At 34.8% G+C, this 24,019-nt stretch overlaps 2 protein-coding genes and 1 pseudogene across 6 annotated transcripts; 2 read left to right on the top strand and 1 right to left on the bottom strand.

The window, feature by feature from the left end:
• Positions 1-7,622: 7,622 nt before the first annotated feature.
• LOC105165204 (putative galacturonosyltransferase-like 7) lies at positions 7,623-9,458 on the top strand. The gene has a single exon (XM_020694897.2). The coding sequence runs from the start codon at positions 8,117-8,119 to the stop codon at positions 9,197-9,199; it is 1,083 nt and encodes a 360-aa protein (XP_020550556.2). The 5' UTR covers positions 7,623-8,116; the 3' UTR covers positions 9,200-9,458.
• Positions 9,459-12,991: 3,533 nt separating this feature from the next.
• LOC105165205 (protein DEHYDRATION-INDUCED 19 homolog 7) lies at positions 12,992-16,948 on the top strand. 4 transcript variants are annotated; one of them, XM_088881288.1, is made up of 6 exons: positions 12,992-13,344; positions 13,450-13,628; positions 14,243-14,320; positions 14,457-14,716; positions 14,826-14,885; positions 16,472-16,948. In XM_088881288.1, the coding sequence occupies exons 1-5, from the start codon at positions 13,281-13,283 to the stop codon at positions 14,881-14,883; spliced, it is 639 nt and encodes a 212-aa protein (XP_088737414.1). In that variant the 5' UTR covers positions 12,992-13,280; the 3' UTR covers positions 14,884-14,885; positions 16,472-16,948. The 4 variants fall into 4 exon arrangements, 2 of the variants coding, with proteins under 2 accessions (XP_088737414.1, XP_011082435.1); XR_016065841.1 differs by lacking the exon at positions 14,826-14,885 and adding an exon at positions 15,962-16,034 and having other exon boundaries at positions 12,994-13,344; XR_848078.3 differs by lacking the exon at positions 14,826-14,885 and adding an exon at positions 15,962-16,117 and having other exon boundaries at positions 12,994-13,344.
• A 57-nt stretch (positions 16,949-17,005) lies between these two features.
• Positions 17,006-22,129, bottom strand: LOC105165206 (uncharacterized; annotated as a pseudogene). Its single transcript, XR_016065840.1, has 6 exons — positions 21,511-22,129; positions 20,195-20,406; positions 18,600-18,855; positions 18,422-18,507; positions 18,227-18,318; positions 17,006-17,977 (listed from the first exon to the last, which is right to left on the bottom strand). The product of XR_016065840.1 is annotated as an uncharacterized LOC105165206 (transcript).
• Between the last annotated feature and the right edge of the window lie 1,890 nt (positions 22,130-24,019).

Here is a 24,019-nt window from a genome sequence, read left to right as displayed (position 1 = left end):
ACTAATAAAAGCGTTATTCACTAACTAAAGTGTTAGTGTCAATTGTTCTACAAGTAGCAACTTCTTCATGCCTTAGCTAATTTGTGCACTGTTCATCGTCTTCAAGCTCCATAATACTGCAACTGAGGCACACACTTTTTTCACTAAGACCATTCCAATGCTCGCTTTAGCCATGTATAAACTAAACCAACAATTAAGATAAATACGAAAATTAAAGCTTCTATGAATACAGATACACCCAATATATCGAAACTCATTGCCCATGGATTTGGCATTTTTCCTTTTAGACTTTTGTAAAGCAATGGTTGCCATCTTGTACTTCTGTTAGAGTATAATGTTGCTTAACTGGATTGCTGATACCACTCCTGCCACCTACTCAGTATCTGATATCGCCCTACCGCAGAATTCGATGTTATATAGGAATTGGGTGTCCCCAAGTTGACCGAAAATGTCGTCTTTCAATAGTAGTATACTTATACTCAAACGAGTAAAAGAGAGTAGTCTTTCACTTATTAACTTTTTTTTTACCTCGTGATCCTTGATCTCGAGAAGAAGGTCCGGCATTCAAATCAAAAGAAAAGGGAAGGGTTTTTCCTGTTCCAGAAGCTAATTAAATAGCAACCGCTTTTACTTAACAATCTTTTCTTGACTTGCTTTCAGGCTAGGCCACAACCTCACCTCTTCCTGATCTACGACCGCCCTCGATAAGTCGTTCCTCCAGCTTTAGAATATGGAAAAATAGATCCGCCTCAATTTGTTTATAAATAGAGAGCTCCACCCCAGCGGAAGAACACATGGTTTTATACTATTGAGCCTACGTACTAACTTTTACCTTCATGCTACCACTTTAGCCAAAGGAAACTTTGTATATTCGTACTTAGATATTTTCTTTATATCAATCTTTCATTTATGCAAGCAAAACAAGAAATCACACTCTCATTTTACTTATATACTCTTTTATCTTCTAGCATTTATTTCACTATTTTTCACTCCAAGTGGACCGAGCACCATATATTTTTTGCTCGCATCACATTTACTTTAATGTATTTCTCTATCATAAAGTATATAATGCACATACTCCTAAATATTTGTATGTATTACTTCTCTATATAAATCATCACCATATATTTTTTGTTTATCAGTCTTAGTCATTTTATATACGTATAAATGTGTGTGTGTGTGTGTGTCTTTTTGTAAGTTTATTGTGTATGTATATAATTATCTTTTTCCAAATTTACTTATATATAATGTAAAAGTACCATATTTTATTATTATCCAAAATAAAATATATGATACTGATTAATAATTATAATATATGGTCAATTTTGATTATAAAATTTATCAAATATTAAATATAAAATAAAATATATAAAAAATTCAAAAATAAAAATATATAAAAATAATAATAAAAAGTTTACTTTTAGTTTTATTGTAATTAATTAAAATTAAAAATACATTATAATTATACAAATATATATATTATCATGTTATATAATTACAACTTAATTATTATTACATAAATAAAAAAAATCTTATTTTTGTGTTTTAATATTTTAATAAATAAAAAAATCTCTATTTACACCATCAGAGACGGAAATTTCCGTGGCTAAATTAAATAAAAAATTAGCTACGGAAACAGAGACGGAAATAACCAAGTCTCAGCCATCTCAATTTTTAAGCAATCATTTAACAGTATCAGAGACGGAAATAGAGATGGAATTTAGCGAAATTATAAATCCGTCTCTAAAATAAAAATTATTAATAATTTATCATAAAAAAGAGTTCCGTGCTAAATCCGTCTCTGATAAAGACGGATTTTGTTCCGTCTCTAAATTTTGGTCTCTGATACCCTGTTTTCTTGTAGTGATATGAATTGACGTTTATTTATACTTAAAAAAATGCATATATTGTCTGTAGAAATAATATAGTTTCTTATAATATAAAGTAATTAATAAAGCCGGAGAAATAGTATTTTATTATTAAAGGTATATTATACTTTGTAATTTGTTTTAATTTATAAAGTACTTATTAAATTTTGTCGATACATTTTTATAAATAAATTTAGTTTATTATTATAATATAATAATTTTATTTAAATAATACAAATCACGTGCAACGCACTGCTTCTAACTAATTTACGTAAAAGTGATAATTATGCAAAAGCATTAACTCCTAACAACTATTTTATGAAGAAAACAAAAAAAAATATAATGACAAATCCTAATAATCTATAAATTCTTATCTCTTTTTTACTTTTCTTTTGTGGTTATTATAAAGGAGAAAAGAAAAGTTTCATTCTTAATTCAATTATCGTCATGGGTCTAAATTTAATCTCAGTACTATAGACCGTTTACAGAAATACTTACTGACTATCCATTTTTAATTAATATTCATATCAATAAAGAGAATCGAACTCGTAACTATTTAATTAAAAGTGAGTCGTTTTTGTTAATTGAGTTAGTAAAAATTGGTAATTCTCCAAACATGGGATAAAGGAATTATCACTTTTTCTTTTGGAATTACAATTTAATTTTGGAATGTATAACAATAACATGCACAAGATATGCCCAAAATCAACTTTTTAATTCAAATCTTAAGGAAATGGAATCTGTATGGATGAATTGAAGTGAAGCTGAGGTATAGCAGCATTGACAGATGGGATGCGGTGGAGACCAGGCTGGCAATGGTGGAGCATATCGTACGGGCCAATGCAGTACTTTTCCACTGTCGACGCTGCGGCGCAGGCGCACGTACGTACGCCTGCTCCACTTTTCGACATGACAAAAGAATCTCATGCCTTGGATTCTCCTCGTGTGAACGCACCGCTGGTGGGTGTGTCGCGTCCACCCACTCGCATGCTCAGGGAACCGCATGCATCTAAGCTGCGCTGGAATCTGGATCCTGTGCTTCCTGGTCTATGTTTCCGGCCCTCTTTCATTTTCTGACGTACAACGTACAATGTACAACCACCATTCAACATAAACATAAATATCTAACTATTGGAAAAAATGCAAGTAACCCCCTTATGATATAATAAATGAGCAAATTATCCCTTTATAAAAAAAAACAAAAAGAGATTTACCTCCCCATATTTTTTAAAATATAACAATTTACCTCCCTATATTTTTGAAAATGTAACAACATACTTACCTGCATAAGATGTAAATTGCTTCATTTTAAAAAGTATAAGAGGGCAAATTGCTATATTTTTCTCATATAAGGGTAATATGCTCATTTTCAATATCACAGGGGATAAATTGATTCACCCTCTAACTATTTATTACCTTATCTATACTTCTATATTATAATTAAAAACAATTCATCGATCATGTTAATTTTTTATTGTCCCATTTTATCATTTCATTCACTTTATTCTTTCAAAAATAATTGCCCATAATAGTAAATATAATATTTTTTAATTATTTTATAATTATAATTTTTTTCCTCAACCCACTACTCTATTTTACTCCACTTTCGCCCTCACAAACTTTCATAATTTTTAATAAATCCTATTACAATTAATTTTTTATCTCTCACATTATCCATATTTATTTTTTCTTATAAGCTTTCATATTTTTAATATATCCACAATTATATTTTTTTTTCTTTCTTATTTCACACCATATTTTTTTCCTCACATACTTCTTTCTTTTTCATCATCTCCCTACGTTTTTTGTGCTTTTTTATAATTTTTCCTCTTCATCTTATACTATAATTTTTTATATGCTCGAGGGAACCGGGTGCAACAACAACTAGTATATTAAATGAGAGCATATTTTTTGTGTCTCACTTAATTTTGGTATGTCATTTATTTTTTAAATTAATTAATTATTTATTTCTTAAGTTGTCCATTTATCATGATTTTTTCATAACTACTTTTTTGTGGTTATTTTCTTTAATGCATTTTTTTTTAGTTTTTCTACATTATTTATTATTGTTTGTCAAATTCTTTTATGAATCAAAATATTTATATTAATTTATTATCTTCATATATATATTTAGATACTTTTTTAAAACTACAAAAATTAATAATACAATTTATATAAATGTTTTATATTAATTTATTTTTAAAAATTATGCAGATATACCACACTTATTAGCTATTATTATGTGAGAGCACCGCTTTGTTGTCTCAGTTTTTATCAATCAGCTAATTTATATATTTTTAGTATTTAATTTATTTATTAATTTACTAACTTCTCATCCTCCCACTCTTCTGCATTCCAAACCACTGATCTAAGCCCCCAAATTTGCCCATTTTTTTAACTTTCATTAACTTTTAATATTTTTATTTTCTTCAATTAAAATATATTTTTAGAAATATGAATTATTCCCTAAAATTTTTATTTAATTATGCGCACTCATTTAAGTATGTCAACACACATTAGTATATAATTAAAAAATGGATGAATTGGTACTTCAATTATTTTGATATGTCAAGTTTAATATTTATTAATTTATTTATTAATTTCCACCCCCACTATCTTTCAATAGTTATTTTTTTTAATTTTCATTCATTCTTTTGTCACTAATTTTTATAAATTTAATATCGACTTATTATTTTATATATACTTTATTAAATAATAAATATTTTATAATTTTTGTATTTTAAATGATATTTATAGAAGTTGCATACATATAGAGTATGATACAAAAAACTAGTAAACAATAATTGGAGGAAAAATTATAATTTTGGTCCCAAAGTATAAAACGATTTACAATATCAGGCTCGTACTTTCTAAAATTGCCAATCACGACCTCACACTTTTGAAAACACTCCAAAGTTAGTTCCACCATAAAAAAAATACACAACATTTTAGGCTAACTCTGGGATTAACTCTGCAGCGTTTTTTTAAAGCGTGGGACTAACTTTGCAACGTTTTCCTAAAATATGAAACCAATGTTGCAACGAGATTAACTTTCCAACACTTTTCTAAACCGTGAGACTTATGTTGACTTTCGTAAAATATACGAGACAGATATTGCAATTCATTCTATATTTTGGGATCGAAATTACAATTTTCTTAATAATTGGGTACTTGAATTTGATTACTCCAAAAAGGGGCAAGAGGACAAGCATTAAGGGTGGCAGCCTAGGATACCATCCCCAACCAGGCGGTCCCTTGTTCTTAGTTCTGTGTGGGTTTGCTGTCCGGTTGCGGCAGTTTGAATGCTGTTAAGAGTACTTCATCTAATTATTCAATGCGTATCTGCAATTTGATGCTGCTGAGGATCATAGTCTGAATAATCAATGTATAAGCCCATGTGTGGATATTTTGGTACAGCATTTCATAATGACAGTAACATACAGAATCTTTGAAGGTTTAATGTTTTAAGAACAAACATGCACTGCCACACTACACTCATACCTAAAACATGTTGATTTTATGATATTATTGCCATGTATGATCATGTTTGCCTATTTCACTCAAAATTGGGAATTTCTTTGATTAGTAGGGAGGAAATTGTAATTGGAACAATTTCGTTTATGGGTTATATTAATGGTGGAATCACGACGGTAGGTGTAAGTTACGTCGAGTTTACATGAGATTTGATATAATTACAAATATTTATATGATTTGGGAAATTAATGTGAACCCTTGATAATGATGTCTGTCCAACAACTTTTGTTAGCTTCTATCATGATTTTCGTCCAAATTTTTGTATTGAATTGTTCAAAATGTCCTTTTAAATCCTGAATTGTAATTTTTTTTTTATGCTTTTTAAAATTTTTCTAGGGTTAGTTACCCCTCTGAAAAGTACGAAATTACAGTCTCCCCAAAAGAAGTTGTTGGATTACACTTACACCCACTCTGAAAAGTCACTGTTTAGACCTGGCCTTCTTTTGTTAGGATTTGAATGAAAAATATTGACGTTAGCCAAACAAATTACATAAATTTCTAATTTTACCCATCGTTTAATATTTTCATGGAATAATTTGTACTTATGAAGAAAAATATGTAATGATGTTTAACCCCACTCTATATATATATATATTATATTTATCCATTTATAAGTACAAAAATATACATGAAAATATTAAATGAGGAGCAAAACTGAAAATTTATGAACTTTTCTTTGCTTTTGTCAGCATTTTTTATCCAAACCCTAACGAAATGAGGTCGGGTGTAAAGTGAGAATTCTCGAATAAGGTGTAAGTGTAATTTCAAAAAAAAAAATGGGGGAAAAGTGCAATTTAGCATTTTTAGAGAAGGTCTAAGTGTAACTAACCTATTGTTCTATAATAACATCCGTCCAACACCATAATTTTATATATTCTTTTTATTATAACGTCCGCCCAACAGATGCTTTTATATTTTCTTACAAAATAAATTAAAATTTTAGTAAAACTAAAATTGACATTTTCATCTTACTGTCTAAAAATTAGACAATTACATCGTATATCAAAAGAAGGCATTTATTACTATATCAAACTTAAAAAAACGATAAATGTAATTTACCCGAAAGATTTTAAATATAACTTTAAGATAGGTCAAGTAAGTAAAATTACGAGGCAGAGAGCAGCAAATAGTAACATTTATAGAGAACATTCCACTTTATTCCACCACAATAAAGATTTGAATCTGTGAGAATGTGATGGGGCAAAGCTTAATAAGGTTAGGGTCATATTTTTCTGGCCTATGACTTTATATATCTTTGAGGAGAAAAGAGTAACTAAAAAAGACACAAGATAAGGTAAAAAGAGATAAAAAAATAAAGTAAGAGATGAAAAGGGCGACAACTTGATTCTGTACCAAATAGAGTTGAGCAAAGCGACGACGGTTTTGCTCACTTTTGTCATACCAAATACTGTACGACAGCCCAAGTCCTTTATTTTTCAGAATGAAAATTCCAAACAATCAACACCTGTTTCCTTAGTAATTAACTCCAGTGGTTTAATGTAATTTATCCTTTTGTGATGTTGAAAATGAATAAATTATGAAAGAAAAATAACAATTTATCTTTTTGTAAATTTAAAATGAAGTAATTTCAATATCAGTAAATTCGGTGAATTTTGACTAACTGAGAAGCTTACTTGTTACACGGAGCAAATTTTAGAAGTGCTAGATATAATTTTTTAAACTATAGAGAAAAAGAGTGTAATTATCCCTTTAGAAAATATAGGGAGGTAAATTGGTACAGTTGTAAAATTGCTATTTTTTTTTTGCAGGGGGTAATTTGCTATCATAGGAGGCTGCTTGGCGCGTATTGATTTGTAACCGTTAATCACAATAAAATTATTCTCAATTTTTCACTTATATTAATTAATTAATTAATTGAATTTTAATCGTATATAAATTTTCATTTGTAAAATTGATTTAATTATAGGTAGAGGAGTGGTGGTGGATTAATTGGATTTATAATAAAAAGAAAAGGATTGAAGAAGATGATGGGATGGGGCATGTGTACAGTGAGGCTGTGTTTCTTGTATGGACGTGTGGGGTCATAATTGTCATTGTGACATAATAGCTGGCTTGTCTCTAATCTCATGTTTAATTTAATTAATTACAATTATTATTTTTAATGGGGGAATGATTATCTTTTTATTACTAAATTTATGCTAATAAAGTTATTATTAATTAATAATTGGGAAAATACAAAATACAAAACACAAAAAGCGAAAAACCCTTACTAGAAACTCTCTCTCGGTCTCTCTCTCCCCTGTTGGAAGTCACTGGTGAGAAAGAGAGAGAGAGGGGGGGGAGGAGAGTGTGTGTGTGTGTGTGTGTCGACTGTGTGTGACTGCAGCGCACGTCGGCGAATATTAAACGCCCAACACCTTCTCTTTGTTCTCCTCATTTCAAGTTCCTTCTTACGTTCTTGGAGTGATTCTTAATTCCTCTCGCATCACCTGCTTTCTGATGGGACCTCGCTTGTTTCCTACGGCACGCTGTTAGGGAGAAAGAACTATCTACAAACGCCATTGCTCATTGGGATTTGGGATTCATTTTTATGGTTTCGTAAATTTCTCCCGGTGTTGAGTGTGTTGTGTTGTGTGCTGTATCCGCATCGCACACTGGCGGACCTCAGAGGGACTCTAGCGTTCCTCCTGTCCGATCGTTTCGATTTTAAATCGAGGAGAAGAAAGCAGAAACTATTCTACAGAGGGACAAGAATGCTGTGGATAATGAGATTTTCTGGGTTTTTCTCCGCAGCAATGGTGATGGTTATACTCTCACCTTCTCTTCACTCCTTCCCTCCGGCGGAGGCAATTAGGTCTGATTCTCATCGGAGGCTCTCCATATCCGCACATTCGTTCGACAACTTCTACTTCCGAAAAGCCCCGGTATTCCGCAATGCTAATGAGTGTCGCTTATCGGAATTAGAAAAATCCAGTGTCTGTGATCCATCTCTCGTTCATGTAGCCATTACGCTAGACGTCGAATATCTCCGTGGCTCAATTGCCGCCGTCCATTCGATTCTGCAGCACTCTAAGTGCCCGGAAAGCGTGTTTTTCCATTTCCTGGTCCCGGATATGGGTCTCGAAAGCCTAGTCCGATCGACTTTCCCTGAGTTAAAGTTCAGAGTTTATTATTTCGATCCGGAAAGAGTGCGGAACCTGATCTCAAGCTCCGTCAGACTAGCGCTTGAACAGCCGTTAAACTATGCTCGAAATTATTTAGCGGATCTTCTAGAAACTTGTGTAACAAGAGTTATCTACTTGGACTCGGATCTGGTAGTGGTGGACGATATATCAAAGCTCTGGAGTACCAGCTTAGGGGGGAAAACAATCGGTGCACCGGAGTATTGCCACGCCAATTTCACAAAATATTTCACTGAACATTTCTGGTCGGATTCTAGATTGTCCGGCGTGTTTGCGGGTCGGAATCCTTGTTACTTTAATACGGGCGTGATGGTGATGGATCTGGCTAAGTGGAGGCGGTACGGGTACACGCGGCGGATAGAGAGATGGATGGAAATACAGAAGACAAGCATAAGCCGGATCTACGAGCTGGGTTCCCTGCCGCCGTTTCTACTGGTGTTCGCCGGACACGTGGCGCCCATCGAGCACAGGTGGAATCAGCATGGTTTGGGAGGGGATAATGTGTGGGGGAGCTGCAGGGACCTCCATCCTGGTCCAGTAAGCCTGCTGCACTGGAGCGGCAGCGGCAAGCCCTGGCTTCGGCTCGACTCAAAACGGCCTTGTCCACTCGACTCGTTGTGGGCGCCATTCGATTTGTTCGCGCACTCGGCGTGAAAATTTTTGCTCTCCCCTGTAATAGCTGTCTTCCGCCGGTAAATTCCTCCAGTGACCTTTTTTTAATTATATTTGCTCTTTATTTTCTTCATTTTTCCTTATTTGATTATAATTTTTCCCTGTGTTCAATTATTAATTCCATCTTCAAAACTTTTATTTCAATGGTGATTACTCATTACATGGTATCAATTTGTACTAGAACTCTATTGTTCTCTCCCTTTTGATAATAAGACTGAATTAGAGGGATACTATTCGTTCAGCTGTGTTTGAAATGTTAAAGTTGTTCTCTTGATTTCTTTTTAAGTCGGAATCGACTGGAAATACTGTGTTGGGGGCTGAAACAAAATGACGAAAAGACTTTGAATATAGCTTAGTTAGCTGACAAAAATGATGAGAAGTCTCAATGTTGTTGTCGGTCTACTTGCATCTATTTTAGTAATTTCATGTGTGTACTTGTTAGCTGAAGGTATTATTTTTCCTATGAATGAGACATATACCTGTGGGTGACATGAAAATTTGCTATACCTCTATATACCAAAAGGCAGTTGGGTGGGAATTCTCAACAATAGACTCAACCATCAAAAGAAAAGGAAAAGAGCACAGGTTCAGAGATGCCGTCTATATGAGTTTGTACACACATGAGTCACGAACCGTTACATCACAAATGACATTATCATTATATGTTAATTCAATAATTCGCGATTCATGTGGATACAAATTTATATGGACTTCATCAAATTTCCCAAAGAGCACCAAGCTATTTTGGGTGGGGTGAGAAGCTTTACGTTCCGCGAGCCGAGAAGAAAGGGATCTTTACTTTTACAGTGGAACGTTAACATGGGAGTTGTTTGATATGGCCAAGATACAAGATAATATATGTACCCTTTGATTGATAGTGAGGGTGGTTGTTTCTAATTGGAAAATTAATGGTGGAACTGTATTTTCTATGGAATTGATATAAGCGATTCTTTTGTGTGAATAGTGGTTGGGCCATTATAGGGTGTGTGGCACACATGTTCTGGGTAGGTTGGTGCTCTGTCGTTGGTGAGAAATGAGAAGTTTGCTCTCCCCACTTTGAGAGGTTTATTATTACTTATTTGGAGGTAGACTTTAGAAGGTAATTATTAACACGCCAAGATACAGAGTACTTAGAATATTTGGAAAGGATTTCCTATTGTGGAGAGTGGGAGCATATGTTAGTGCTGTCCAATGTCCATTAAACAACATAATTGAGCTTCATTGATTCAGAATAAGAAGTTTCGGACAGTTGGGAAAGTTTGCAATGTGTGTTTTCCCCCATTGTACTCTTTAAAGCCGTGAGGACTAGATACTAATTACTACAACTCAATGTTTCGGTGCCACCCAACAGCTGCTGTCGGTGGCATTGAACAAGAAAAGGTTTTGAAAGGGAAGTTGTTTATCATCTGATGTTTTAGATGAAAAAATTCATTTGGAGACTGGCTGCTCACGCTTCAAATTCAACCCCCCCATGTCCTGTCCTTTTCTGTGGAATTTGATTATTGGGTGGCATCTGTCTTTATCTTCCTATTCAGTTTTGAACCTTTCCAGGTTTCTTTTCTTATTTTGTGGGGTGGGGGTTGGGGGTTAGTTGAAGGTGATCAGTTTGGGATTTATCATCATATAAACTAATTGTTTTACTAAAGTTTTGAGATGTGTCTAATAATGGTGTTGGTTAGTGTCAAGTCTTTGAAGATTTCATTGTTTATTTCCGGCCATTTATGTGAAAATGATTAGTATATACTAACATATGAGTTTAACTAATATTTGGTCACAGTTAACCTAGTTAGGGAAGAAGCATATGAGAGGGAAATCCCTTCATTTGGGGCTTCGGTTGGTCGTGAATCAGTGATGTATTGGCGACTTGCCAGTGGTATGTAGAAAATTTCAGTGACTACGAACTCAGCTTTCGTTATTGCTGAGTTAGTGGGGTGACCCCTTCCTTTTCCCTGCCATCACACACACGGGCCCAGTTGCTCAACACCCTCTTGCAAGTTAAATTTCAAAAAATTTTAGTTTGGATCCGACTTGGTTGAACCTGAATCAGTTATGTATCAAGTATAATATGTTTGTGTAATTGGTGTATAACTAAAAAAAAAGTAACCAATTTCACACTTGCATTGTGATTGATTTGGTTCGATCAAAATTAATTCAGATAAAAAATTTCTGTTACAATACATACACCGAGAATTGCTATTATTTTACAAGTACAGCTGGTAGCCTACGCATCGCTTTTTTGGTAATTTAATGGAGTTGATTAGCACTTGGCATCTGACATTAGAAGACCAGATTGTGAATGAGGTGAGATAACACAGAAGATCAATCTGACTTGACAGCCCCTTTCCCACAATTATCCTAATGATCATATGCTCTATTGCTATATAATTATATTCAAATCGATTGAATGCTTCTACAACACATGGCAGAAAAGACTGCTCCCCCAAAAGCCCAAAAAGGATCAATGATGATGATGGTATACATGCACCTGTTGGCTGTCGTTTTTAAGGCCAAACTTTACAGCTAGAAAACAGCAACTCCAATTGAGACAACTTCTATTTGAGGGGCCAAATTGACATTTTCGTGGCCCACAAATACAAGTGGGGGCACTCTTTATCTTCAGCTTCTTTACAGTGTCATCAAACAGTCATCTTTAGAGCATATTAGAGAAGTTTACATGCAATCAAGACTCAATCAAACTAGTGATTCTTCACTGTGCACTGATGCAATCTTCTCATTATACAGCAGAAAGAAGTGTGCTCGTGTGGCTCCTTAAGGGCCTCACTTGCAAAATCACAACCACTTTAAAATTCACTTCACCTAACAAAATCACATAATTCCTTCCATTTCAGAAACTCTCACAAGGAAATGCAATAGATATCCAATTATTCACTCTGGCTGCTGTACAAAATCAACTTATATTGTCCCATTTAATAAACTAAACCGACCAAGCCAACCTTAGGATATCATCCTACCCTATATGGTTAATTACACTTAAATCCCCTATAAAATATAAAATTGTATTTTATTCTATTTTTTTTTTAAATTACACTTACAACCCTTCCAAAAATTCTTTGTTTACACATGAGCCTCTTTTGTTAGGGATTGGATGAAAAATGCTGACCTCAACAAAAAACAGTACATAAATTTTCAATTTTATCATTCATTTAACATTCTCATATATATTTTTGTCCTTATAAGGAGATAACTGTAACATATATATATATATATATTTATATATATGGAGTGAAGTTAACATAATTACTTTTTCTCCTTATAAGTATAAAATTATTACATGAAAATGTTAAATGAGGGGTGAAATTGAAAATTTATGGAGATAATACTATTAGAATAAAATAAATTATTATTTCTTAACATATTTAATAATATTTTTAAAATACTTTTGTAAATAGTACATATTGGTTTAACGCCAAATAAAAATTTAATAAATAATATTTTTTATAAAAATAAAAAAATAATAAATTATTACCTAAACTTTTTAAGTAAAAATAATATATATACATTCATGCTAGTTAGGGTAATTAAAAAAATTTAATTTAATTTGAATAAAATATGTGTTCATAATTAATGCATTACAAAAATTATCAAACAATTTTCTATGTAATATTAGTAAGACAATAGTAAATTTTAACATAAAACAAATTATGAACACCAATTAAATAAAAAAATTACTCAAAATTATTGCATGGTGTTAACATCTAATAATAATAAAAGACAGGGACAAGAATTGTGGTTGTGGCAGTTGAATTGACGATATAACGCGGGAGGGAGTTGACGGGTATTCGGGTCTCGGATTCGTGTACCCTAAGAATCCATCGCCCACCCGAAAATCTCCTCCAATCCATAATTTGTGTGTTCTCCTCCTGCGTGTTTTGGTTTCTCGCTAGTTCTTTCCTCCCCTTCTTTCTCTTTCTCAACATTGACTCGCTTACTGCTCGCAGGAGGGGGAAAAACACCAACCCCCCCGAACCCTACTACTACCCACTTCTTTAATTTACATATATCGTGTAGAGTTTCATCTGCAATAATTTAATTCAATTTGATAATGGGCGATCGGTGTTACGAGGATTTGGAAATTGCGTTATCCTCATATTCCAAACGCTGCGTCGGTCGGTATTCAAAGCTTGGGTTTTAGTTTATCTTTTCTTTTAGATGAGCAATTGTTTTCAATTTGTAATTTCTTTGTGAAGAATAATTTGTGATCACTGTGATAGATGATTACGACGAGGAGGAAGAGGAAACGGAAGGGGAGTATGAGGATGAATACGTCAACGATGTCGAGAACGAACCGAAATCGGACGAATTGGCATGTCCGTTTTGCTCCGAGGACTTTGATGTTCTAGGATTGTGCTGCCACATTGATGCCGATCATCGCATGGAGGTTAAACCCGGGGTAATGTATAAGTATTTCTAGTTTGGATTAGCGATATCTACATCGTGCTTTCTGTTGAAAAGTGTGTGTACTTCTTAAGAACAGTGAATACCTAACAACTGAGAACAAATAGTGTAGCTTTGGTTTGTTTAATGTGAGTGATGGCGTTCAGATAAGTCTTATGAATGTCTTTAAGACCTAGGATTTTGTAAAAGTTGTTTGAGCGGTAGGCTTGTCAATTTTGCGATAGGATTAGGTTTCAAGCTGAATTTAGTCCTAGGGCTGGTTTATTTGAACGGTATCAGTACGAGAAACAGATGATCATAAGCCACGATGTATGAGTGTGTTTGCATTGAAAATAAGAATAAGACCAGGCAACAAAGAAAGAAGGAGTGAGAGAGGGGGGGGGGAGTGAGTGACTAATGGTGGAACGAAGTCCTAACTTCTAGGAGACATGTAAATTTAATATGCTCATACATTTTATTGCCATATCGAAATTAAAAGATTATTCGAGCTCACATTTTCACATGCTTCCTTGTAGAATATTAACTCAGATGCAAGTCAGGTCTGTAACATTTGTTATGTTGCTTTTGCTTTGTCTGGAAAGGTATATTTAACCAGAGTCCTTCTTGCAGATCTGTCCTGTTTGTGCTACGAAGGTGCGGATAAACATGGCTTCGCATGTCATTACGCAGCACGAGAACATTTTAAGAATATCCTTTAAACACGTCACACAAATGAGCTGTTTCATTGTTGTGGATGAATTATGATGTTATCTTTTGAAGCGTAAACTCTAATATGGCTACTCTAGATATATGGTGATTTTTTGTGTACCTTAACTTAACATACGCTCTCTGCAATAAGAAGCACCGTAGTGCTCGCTCTCGTTCAGCGATATTTCTGCTGAGAAAAGATTTGCAGGATAAACATTTACGATGTATTAAGGAGTCTCCTTCTGCTGAATCTTCCTCCAATAAGGCAGCTGATTCCATGCTTTTGTCATTTGTCAATAATCCAAGCCATGCTTACAGGCCTCAAGCCAATGAATCTGCTTCCTTCACTGAACCAAGCTTATCAACAGAAAAATCTAAGGATGATTCTTTGGAGAGGTATGTTCCCAGTTTCTTTTTCTTCTTTTAAGATTTCCAGTACTTCTGAAACATAATTCAAATGCCAGTGTTAGCTGGTCACCCATTGAACTTCCATTGTTTCCACCAGAAAACTTGGTGGTGGCTTTCACCTTATTCTACGGATATCTATATCCTTTTCTGGATGAAGGTATATCATAAGCTAGGATTTATGGTAACATTTTTAAAAATTCTTGATTGCTTGAGAAACACTTCTGCACGGTTAAGCAAGACACCTTGTGTATCCATAACTTCTGATTCACATGGAGGCTACTATAGCTTGAATCACGGGTGCTAGATTGATATGTTCCCAGTATGGTAAAAATGGTATGACATATATGAATTGTGAGTTTTCATAGCATCTTTCAATTTAGTATTGCTGTCAATGCTCTGGGCAGAGCTCTTCTGTTTCTTCTCTTAATCTTTGAATAGTTGGAACATAGTGCCTAGCAACTGGTGTATGTTACTGTTATATTGGTGGATATATTCATTAGATCTTTTTATGGATGTTATTATGCTGTTATCATAACTTTGCACACATCTGACTTTGAGATAGTTAGTGTGTAGTGCGTAAGTTGAAGGTCATAAATAGCATTTTGTTCCTGTCTGCACATTCATATTTTATATTTTAAATAAAATGAAAAGGGTATACAATTTATATTTGTTTTTTCCCTTCACATCTAGGGTCTATTTGTATAAAACATTGTACGACGGAGAAATCTGTTCACGGAAGATCTGTCGAACTTTGCTAATACATCAACGTCCCCCACTGATTCTCGGCTTCTTTTCCTTTTTCTGATCTTATTTATACCTTGTGTTAAGTTTTATCTTTTCCATCCTACATGAACTTTACCAGTTACCTCGCTCCACCCAACCCTTCCAATTCCTTATGCCCTGTTCTCTTGGTGCAATACTTTTTCTAATCCAGTTGCCACTTTGGCCCCACATGTTGTATGTCCATGTACTCAATTGTAAATTCTACACCAGCTATTTCCATTCAATAAAGCTTTGTGCTTTCTTGACACCTGTTGCCACCTTCCCTGGTTGGCATTTTTGTTGAGTGATTTTTGATATCTTTTTATTGCAGTGAAACTATTTGCTAATCTGTTATGATGATGGTTATGTTAATTACTTTTAATTACATTTCTACTTTATCCAACTCAAATTAATGGAAATAGCAACACGTGGCTTGTCTTCTGATGGCTTATAAATATTTTTGGCTTTCAGGTGATTTATGCATTCACTATGAGTGTGCTTGAGGAATGACTTGGGGGCTGGGGGTGGTATCGGTTGTTTGTTGGTAAAGGTTGCTTATACGGCATTTGAGTAAATTTCAGATGTCTTTTTCTGCTTCAAGAACAATGCCTTGGATGGCTGAACGTGGTATACTTGAATGTTGTATCAGTTCTTATAAAGGGATGTGGTGTTGGACCAATTATTGATGAAAAGTATCCTGAAAAAACTTTATGCAAAAACAGCTGCATTATAGGATGAGCTTTAATGGACTTTGATTGTTGCTAGCTGCAAAAACTGTACTCGGGTCTCATAGATAAAGAGTATTTTTTATTTGTGCATCATTCAAATTTCCCAGAACACTTCAATTCTTTGTTGCACTAGTCCTTTAGCTAGCACTTCGTGTACATTTCCCTATGTTGGTTGCAGCTGTTATTATTTTGTAAAAAGGTTGGCATGTTGTTCAGCTTTAGGGTTTCTTACCTGTGGCTATCATTGTTTCAGATCACAACCAACTCCACCAACAGACAGGAATAATGAGGGGGCCAGGAGGCGTGAATTTTTACAGGGATTAGTATTGTCCACAATTTTTGACGACTTATGAGCGGCAGGATTAGTGTAGCCAATCACTGACAAAGAAGGCCATGGTGTCTTGCTGATGGATTTAACCAAAATGTCTGCACATGCGATTGAACGGGACCTGTTAGACAAAGCAGTTTCTCGACCCTAATATTGTCTTGGCCTGTTTTCAGTTGAGCCATTAGTATATATTGATGATAGATACCTAATGCATTGTGATGTAGGACGCTTATCTGTTTTCAGGCCGTAGTGCTTTTAGTCCTTTGCGTTTTGGTTAATCTAATGTATTTCCTTTGCTCATTTCCTGTTTGTAATTTGTGTACTTCAACTACGGACAAAGTATTGCCGGGATCAGTTGATTGTCTACTCCAATAAAAAGCAGAAACAGCAGTTTGAGTTCTACGCCTGTACATGTGATCTTTTCATCCCTTGGCCGTTGATCAAATATGATTCTTGTGAAACTCACAACCAAGGTTTTACGCTCTTTCTATATGTTCAAAAGTTATTTTACAAAATACATAAGTATTGACCCTTTGCATTCTTTGTATTTCAAGTACATACAACTACTACAAGCGCATTATATAGAATCTTAAATCATATGCGAAGAATATGATGGGATGTTAGGTAGATGAATTACCTGTCGGCCTCTTGAGTAATCATCCACTATCAGAGGCTAATAAATAGAATAATCACCATATGAACATAAAAAGATGCAATTCTTTTAATTGCAACCAGGATATAGACCTAACAAACGCAAGTATGATTAATCACTATTATAAAAGCTGTAGAAAAGGGTGTAAGTTTTATATATTCTCTCCTAAAGTATAGATTACAGATGTTTCAAGTTTTCATCACTATCATGATTGTGATTTGTAGCTGGTGACTTTACCATAGTCAGCCATCCAAACTAATGCTAAATTACTAGTATCACCAAAAATTAAACATTTTGACTACTGTGAGGATATCATCTCTGTGAAATTACCACCTTCTCCAAAAACTTTCTATTCATTACCCTAGTCTACTGGAAATAATGTTTTTTTAACCAATTTTACAATACTAATATCACCAAGCTTAGAGACTGCACAATAGTTTGCCGGGATATGTGGTGGTGTGACTGAATGAATTTTCTACAGCAGTTGCAGTTTCCAAAACTTTCACTTAACTCTAGGATCAGATCATCTCCAATGAGAGTAGTAAGCATGGAAGAATTGGTAATCAGGGAGAATAACCTGCAAATGTCGAAGCCAATTGTCGGCAGATTGCAAAAGAGAATTCTCTTGCTCACATTCTTGGGGTCCAGAAGGACTCACGATTGAACCTTTCAGGTTGTCTGAGGCAAGTCTAAAGACTGGTAATGAAAACTTTGGAGTTGGATCGACAATGCCGTGGACCGTTCTAGTATTTGCAGCATGAAACCAGGTGGAGTATTACCTGTCATAAAAATTGATAAATTGTTTCAGTAAGACAATGAGAACGAGTAGGATGTTCACAACACCTATCCTCGTCCTTGGCCCCCTCCTTCCTAGAAGAAAACAAAAGAAAAAGGAAAAATGCTCACAAACACTATTTCTCTTGCACATGCTCTCGTGCACCAATCAGGCAGGTAATATATATACACTTATGTATATATACATAAATACGATATACTCAAAGCACATACAGAGAGAGAGAGAGATATACTTCTAGATTGAGTTGACAAGGAATGGAATGTCAAGAAACATGCATCCAAATCTCTTAGTGTTGGGCCAATGGGAATTCTATAGATTGGATACCTACAACAAACATTTATTATCCACTCACAGTGAGCATATAGTCAAAGCCATAAACCTCAACCATATTATAAGAATAAGTAAAATTTGCAAGAGAATGACATACCAAGCTACACAAATCCAACTTGATGGAAGTAGATCGCAGCTCCTGCACTTCCTCAGTTCTGGATATTGGGACGGAAGAGCTGATATCTGTACCAGTGAGGGCAAAATCTTCAACCAGTCATTATACAGAACAGCAGAATAGATTGATGATATCCAATATGAACTTCCCTTAGATCTACCTTATCAGTTAGTGGTCTGCAGTTATGCGGTTGTTCATGTTCCAAAAACTGGAATAAGGTTCGTCCAGGTGAATTAGCAATATCAGCTTCAGAACCAGAAGAGCCTTTGACAAACTTCTCTCCCGGTGAGAGCATATTCAGTCGCTGGATGTTCAGATCTGAAACGGATTTTGCTCTCCTATCTGCTTCAGGATCTATGATGCCAAAAATACTTGGCAATCTATGTAACTCAGCATCACCCTCCTCATGGGGCCCTCTGGAGAATAACTGAAAAATTAATATGTGCTTGAAATGTTGCACTGATAAGTGAAACTAGTGATGTTCAAAAGGAAGTTTAACTCTTTGATACTTCTGTGTCCACAAGAGTCATGGTGAAAGGAAAAATAATTGGGACAAGCTACTAAACTCATCAAAGAAAGGAAAGGCAACATTGGAGGTAGCGCAGAAGTATCCAGATGTTTTCTATGTGCACTACTATATGTGCTAGCTTTCCTCCATCCTCAGCCAGCCAGCAGACATCTCTAGACCACAAGCCAAAACAACTGAACAAAAAAGATTTGCCCATGAGGACAAATATCTATTTTATTCCAATTATTAGGCTCCTAACAGAAACAGGTATTATTATCATGTTTGGAGCTTGAATCTCAAGTATTTTCTTGAAGTGCATCCAACTCAGGCTCTTCTTCAGGTTACCGTGTTTAACTGATAAACCACTACATTCCCATCCAAAAGGCACAGAGAATGATCTAGACAAGTCAAAACCTCCCCCCCAAATTAGTGAGCAGTGACAACTTACATTTTATAAGCTCTGTATCGTGGAAGGGGAGAAGGAATAAAGGAAATTGTAAAAATACAAGTGAAAAATTAGAAGGTCTATCTTGGAAATGTTATGATTCGACACTGACGTTCGGCAGCTTTGTAGCCTCAATAATTATAAATGACATATGCCGCATATATAACATGCCATGATTGCAGAGCATAGTTAAAAAAAGGCAGAGTGATTGGCAACAAATTTCTGGAAGTAAGTACCAAAATAAACTAACAGCACTTCTGTGTAGGACCAATTGAAGTCCTCAAAAGATTTTGGAAAACATTACTCAAACAGATCATATTTCCTAGGTTAAACCGCATCCTATTTCATTTCATTTTCTGTCTAACACCACATGGTGCAACTAACTTGAGCATAAATTCAGAAAATGACAACATATATGGCCAAGTCAAATAAGACTGAGCCATCCAAAATGAGTTTTGTGAGACTACTGAAAACGTAAAGTGATAAAGATCAGTAAAGAAGCTAAAGCACTATAGGATTACCATTAGAAACATCAACTATCAGTGGGTTTGATTTGCATTAATGATTGGTAAACAAATTCCCCATGTGACCATGATAGCATATATTGCGATAAATAAGACACTGATACTGCTGATGTAATTATCTATAGGATGGATAATCAAGGACGCGGATTACATACTAAAGAATTAAGACAAACATATAAACTACAGAATAAATAAATGAATGATCATAACATAATTGCCTACCAAATACAAGCATATAAAACAACAATTGTAATGAATGGAAGCTTGGTCAAAATTACCTGAGTTCAGATGAAGGCTTGGATGGGTCTACATACAGCTGCATGCCCGACAAAAATGGAACATAATATTGTTCAATTGGGTCTCTCCTGTTTAATAATAAAGGCACTCCAGCTCCATAAACACTCCACTCATTAAAAGATTCCCACAGATCCTCCAAGCAGAAATACGAATGTGAATCCACTTCCTATGTTCTCCATCCCCTTGTATCCACCTGTCAATGATACAAAAGCGTATAATTAATAGCTTCTCATCGCTTTTCCCAAGTGGGACCAACAGATATCCTTTCACATACTTTGTTTTATAGATACTTCCGAAACATTCACAAGTAATGAACTTGCCTAGGCTAATTCGTTGACAAATATTTTAAAATAGGTGTGAAGTAACGACTTTCTGGAAACTATTTATAGAAAAATATCTAAACAAATCAGAGAACTTTTAGAAACTACTTTAAAGATCTTCCCAACACCTACACGTTGATAATGGCTTTTCAAAAACTAATAGTCAGTTTTCATTAGCAGTCTGAATTCACAAATTTTCAAAAACCGCTGAACTTCTTCCATAACAAGCTTGAAGGAACAAATGCTCAAATGCTACTAAATATTAATATCACAAACAACCGCGGAAGGAGGACTTAACAAAAATCCTCCAAGACAGTCGCAAACTACATTTCAGAAACTGCAATACTGACATCTTTCAATAGACGGAAAATTAACGACCACTAGGAAACCAGTTTTCATGAACCCTTTCTGAAAGACCATAAACTGCTTGTTTACTGCTAAAGGGAGTAAGTTCTCCGTGTTTACTGCTTTTAGAAATGTACATGAACTACTTTTAATAATCAATAAATTCCCGCCTCGGCAGTGTTTGCTTAAAAAAAAAGACCATAAAGTGCAGACTTGATAATAGTTTGTCTTAAAAAGTCTCCAGAATGGCTTAAATTAACTATCATCTAAACTTTGTGTTCTTGAGATTTCAGAAATCAATTCAAGGACTTCATCATTATACCCATCAAGGGTGCATTTTCATTTGTTTCAGAATTACTCAAAGCCACATATACCTTACATTCAATTCCAGAAACCATTTCTCACATGCAAATACAATTATGCAAACGATTGGGGCAAAAGATATTCATTATATTTAAATTTCAAGAAAATTAGTTCATTTCCTCATCCAAACATTAAGTCATATGGAAAAGTTCACTTTTCCAGTTTGCTTTCCTGCATGTACTCTGATTGTCCTGTAACCACAACAGACGTTTAGGGTTTTATCTCCAGAAAGAAAAAAAAAGGAAGAAATGAGATTAATTCTATTATACCTCCAACAAATTCTGCACTGGAATGTATGGAGTTACCGATTCCTTCAGACGACCTAAGTTCGTAACATTTAATACCGATGTAGAACCAACAGAGAACGGTATACACAATGCCGGCGCAGTTGATGAATAATCAGCCTCACTCCGCTTCTCCACGTCCTCGCCTTTAGGAGAATTCACCTTAACCGCCACCACCCTCTGCGGTCGGCGTCGCTGCTGTTACTATTGTTGGAGCAGATGCCTCTGCATCATTTGCTGCTGCTGGCGCCGCACCGTCGGCGGGTGGTAAAACCTGCCGGCGCCGGCGCCGGCGCCGCATACCCTCCCTTACTTGACATTACTGAATTTACTAGGAAACGCAATACGTCTCAAAGTACACACAAAGTCAGTAAGAATCCATTCTCAGTTTGGGAAATTCAGGCCGAACGATTGAATCAATCAAGAGGTCATTGAAATGAGATTGAACTGAAGTGAATTTGAGCATCGAAAGAGACGTTTCTAAAAGGGTTTGTCGTTAGTGTGATTGTGTGGGCTGAGACTTTAGAGGTGAACGGTCATGACTGTTGAGTCACTAGTCTCTTAATACTGAGTTCAGGAGCATACTGCCTGACATAGAAAATAGAGGTCCGCATAATTGATGATTTCCTGTAATAATAATCATTGATAACTTATTATATATATTATATATATTTAATATTAATTTACACTAAGAAAAAATTATCAAATGTCAATAAATTAATATAGAACTAAAAATGCCAAATCACTAATCATTATTATAAAATCAAAATTAGTAGATTACGCACTTAATTGAGTTTCATTTTTAGTTTTCGATTTAAAATAAGAATAGGTTTAGATTAGTTTAATCAAATTGTAAAACCAATATAATTTCAATGAGAATACATATAAATAAACATATTTTCATTTTAGTTACTGTTTTAAAAACTGAAAAATAAAAATAAAAACACAAACAAACAAAATATAATAAAAGTCGTTGTTTCAAGTTATAACTCATATTTATGCTTAGGGAGCGCAACTAATTATAGTATTATGCTCTGACCACACTGCCCCCAAATAGCTTCTACAGTTATAATGGGAATGAGTTGTAAAGAAAGTTTAATTTTAGTTGATGCGTGCGAAAATAGCATGAGCCCAATGAGTATGGACTATCGTTAAAGCTTGGGATAAGCGTATGCAGGCTCTAAGGAAAGGGCCTACAAAACAAAAACGTTAGCACTCTGACATTCAAATTAATATTGGATTTAAGATAGAATAAAGTAAAAAAGTAATAAATTTGATTGAAAATCGAGGCATGGTGAATAAAATTGATGCAAAGTGCAAGAACACGTGATAATATGTTTGTAGTGTGCTTAAAACATAGCTTAGAGAGTGAAGGAGTCGTCCATCACATTGAGGGACTAAACTTGTATTTATAGGGGGAGTGCCTCAGTCTGCAGGGGGTCTTTTCTATTCTCGAGAATCTCACAAAAGTTGGTTGGGATGGTTAGATAAGGGATAAATCATCCTTATCTGTGGCTGGATATGCCTTATTAGGAGTCTTTTTCAACTTGGGAGACCCCATGCCTGCGAGGAGTCCCAACTACAAGGGAATCCCTCCTTACTAATGTAGAACTCCTTGAGCTGACGTGGTCCGAGGTGGTTGCTGCCACCCAGGCCAACTAAATGCCATGATGGAGTGTGGGCTGCCACGTATGTGGGCCTTTTGAGTCGAACGTCTTGTTGGCTTTAACCATGGTCCGGGCCATGGGTATTTTGAGCTTCCCCCCTTCTTCATGGGCTTTTTAGACTACCTAGACTGTTTAGGCTTGTCTACATAGACTATGGGTTGAATTACTCCAAGCACCCATGTCATTTTGGGTTGGACCACCCCAAGCACACACATCATTCAGTCCCCTCATGTGTTCATGTTACCCAATAGGAACTTTTTATTGGGGCCTATAAAAAATAGGTTAAGAAGAAAACAATTAGGACAGGCTCACGTGTTATGCCATCCATTGATATTGAGCACTACATTTGCAGAAGAGCATATGAACAATGAAAGACAAAAAGCTACCGACATAAACCAAATCAGCATTGAACACTATGCCTATGGCACTATGCTATGCATTCGACAGTGAAACATTTAAAATCTTTTTTGCATACCTTTCTATTAATATACCAGCACAAATGCTGACTCGGACACTAGACTCATTGTTTAAATGATTAAGATGACGCAATATAATTTTTATATTTTAGTTGTCCCAAAATTCACGGAAAAAAGTATTCTTGTCGTATTGATTTGAATTGATCCAATTTAAATTTAATTATGTATGCATTTATTATGATTATCTGATCAAAATTATAGTAATGGAAGACTCATAACAGTGCAATTCAGTTATAACTATAAACATTTGTCGTAAGTGTAACTTTTTTTGTTCTAACCTTCCTTATCAGCTTAATTTTTAAAAGATCTGACTGCTATAATCGAGGCATCTATGATGTTCACAAGTTATAT

The sequence above is a fragment of the Sesamum indicum genome, linkage group LG6, assembly GCF_026168435.1.
Source record: "Sesamum indicum cultivar Baizhima isolate 11 linkage group LG6, ASM2616843v1, whole genome shotgun sequence".
Classification (NCBI taxonomy): Eukaryota; Viridiplantae; Streptophyta; class Magnoliopsida; order Lamiales; family Pedaliaceae; genus Sesamum; species Sesamum indicum.
The sequence above is the reverse complement of the archived record's forward strand: the minus strand, read 5'-3'. Positions and strand labels throughout refer to the sequence as shown.

Coding starts and splice junctions, on each gene's coding strand:
- LOC105165204 (XM_020694897.2), top strand. CDS start 8,117: ATGCTGTGGATAATGAGATTTTCTGGGTTTTTCTCCGCAGCAATGGTG.
- LOC105165205 (XM_011084133.3), top strand. CDS start 13,281: ATGGGCGATCGGTGTTACGAGGATTTGGAAATTGCGTTATCCTCATAT. Junction 13,345..13,449: donor ATATTCCAAACGCTGCGTCG/GTCGGTATTCAA, acceptor TCACTGTGATAG/ATGATTACGACGAGGAGGAA. Junction 14,321..14,456: donor AGCACGAGAACATTTTAAGA/ATATCCTTTAAA, acceptor AACTTAACATAC/GCTCTCTGCAATAAGAAGCA.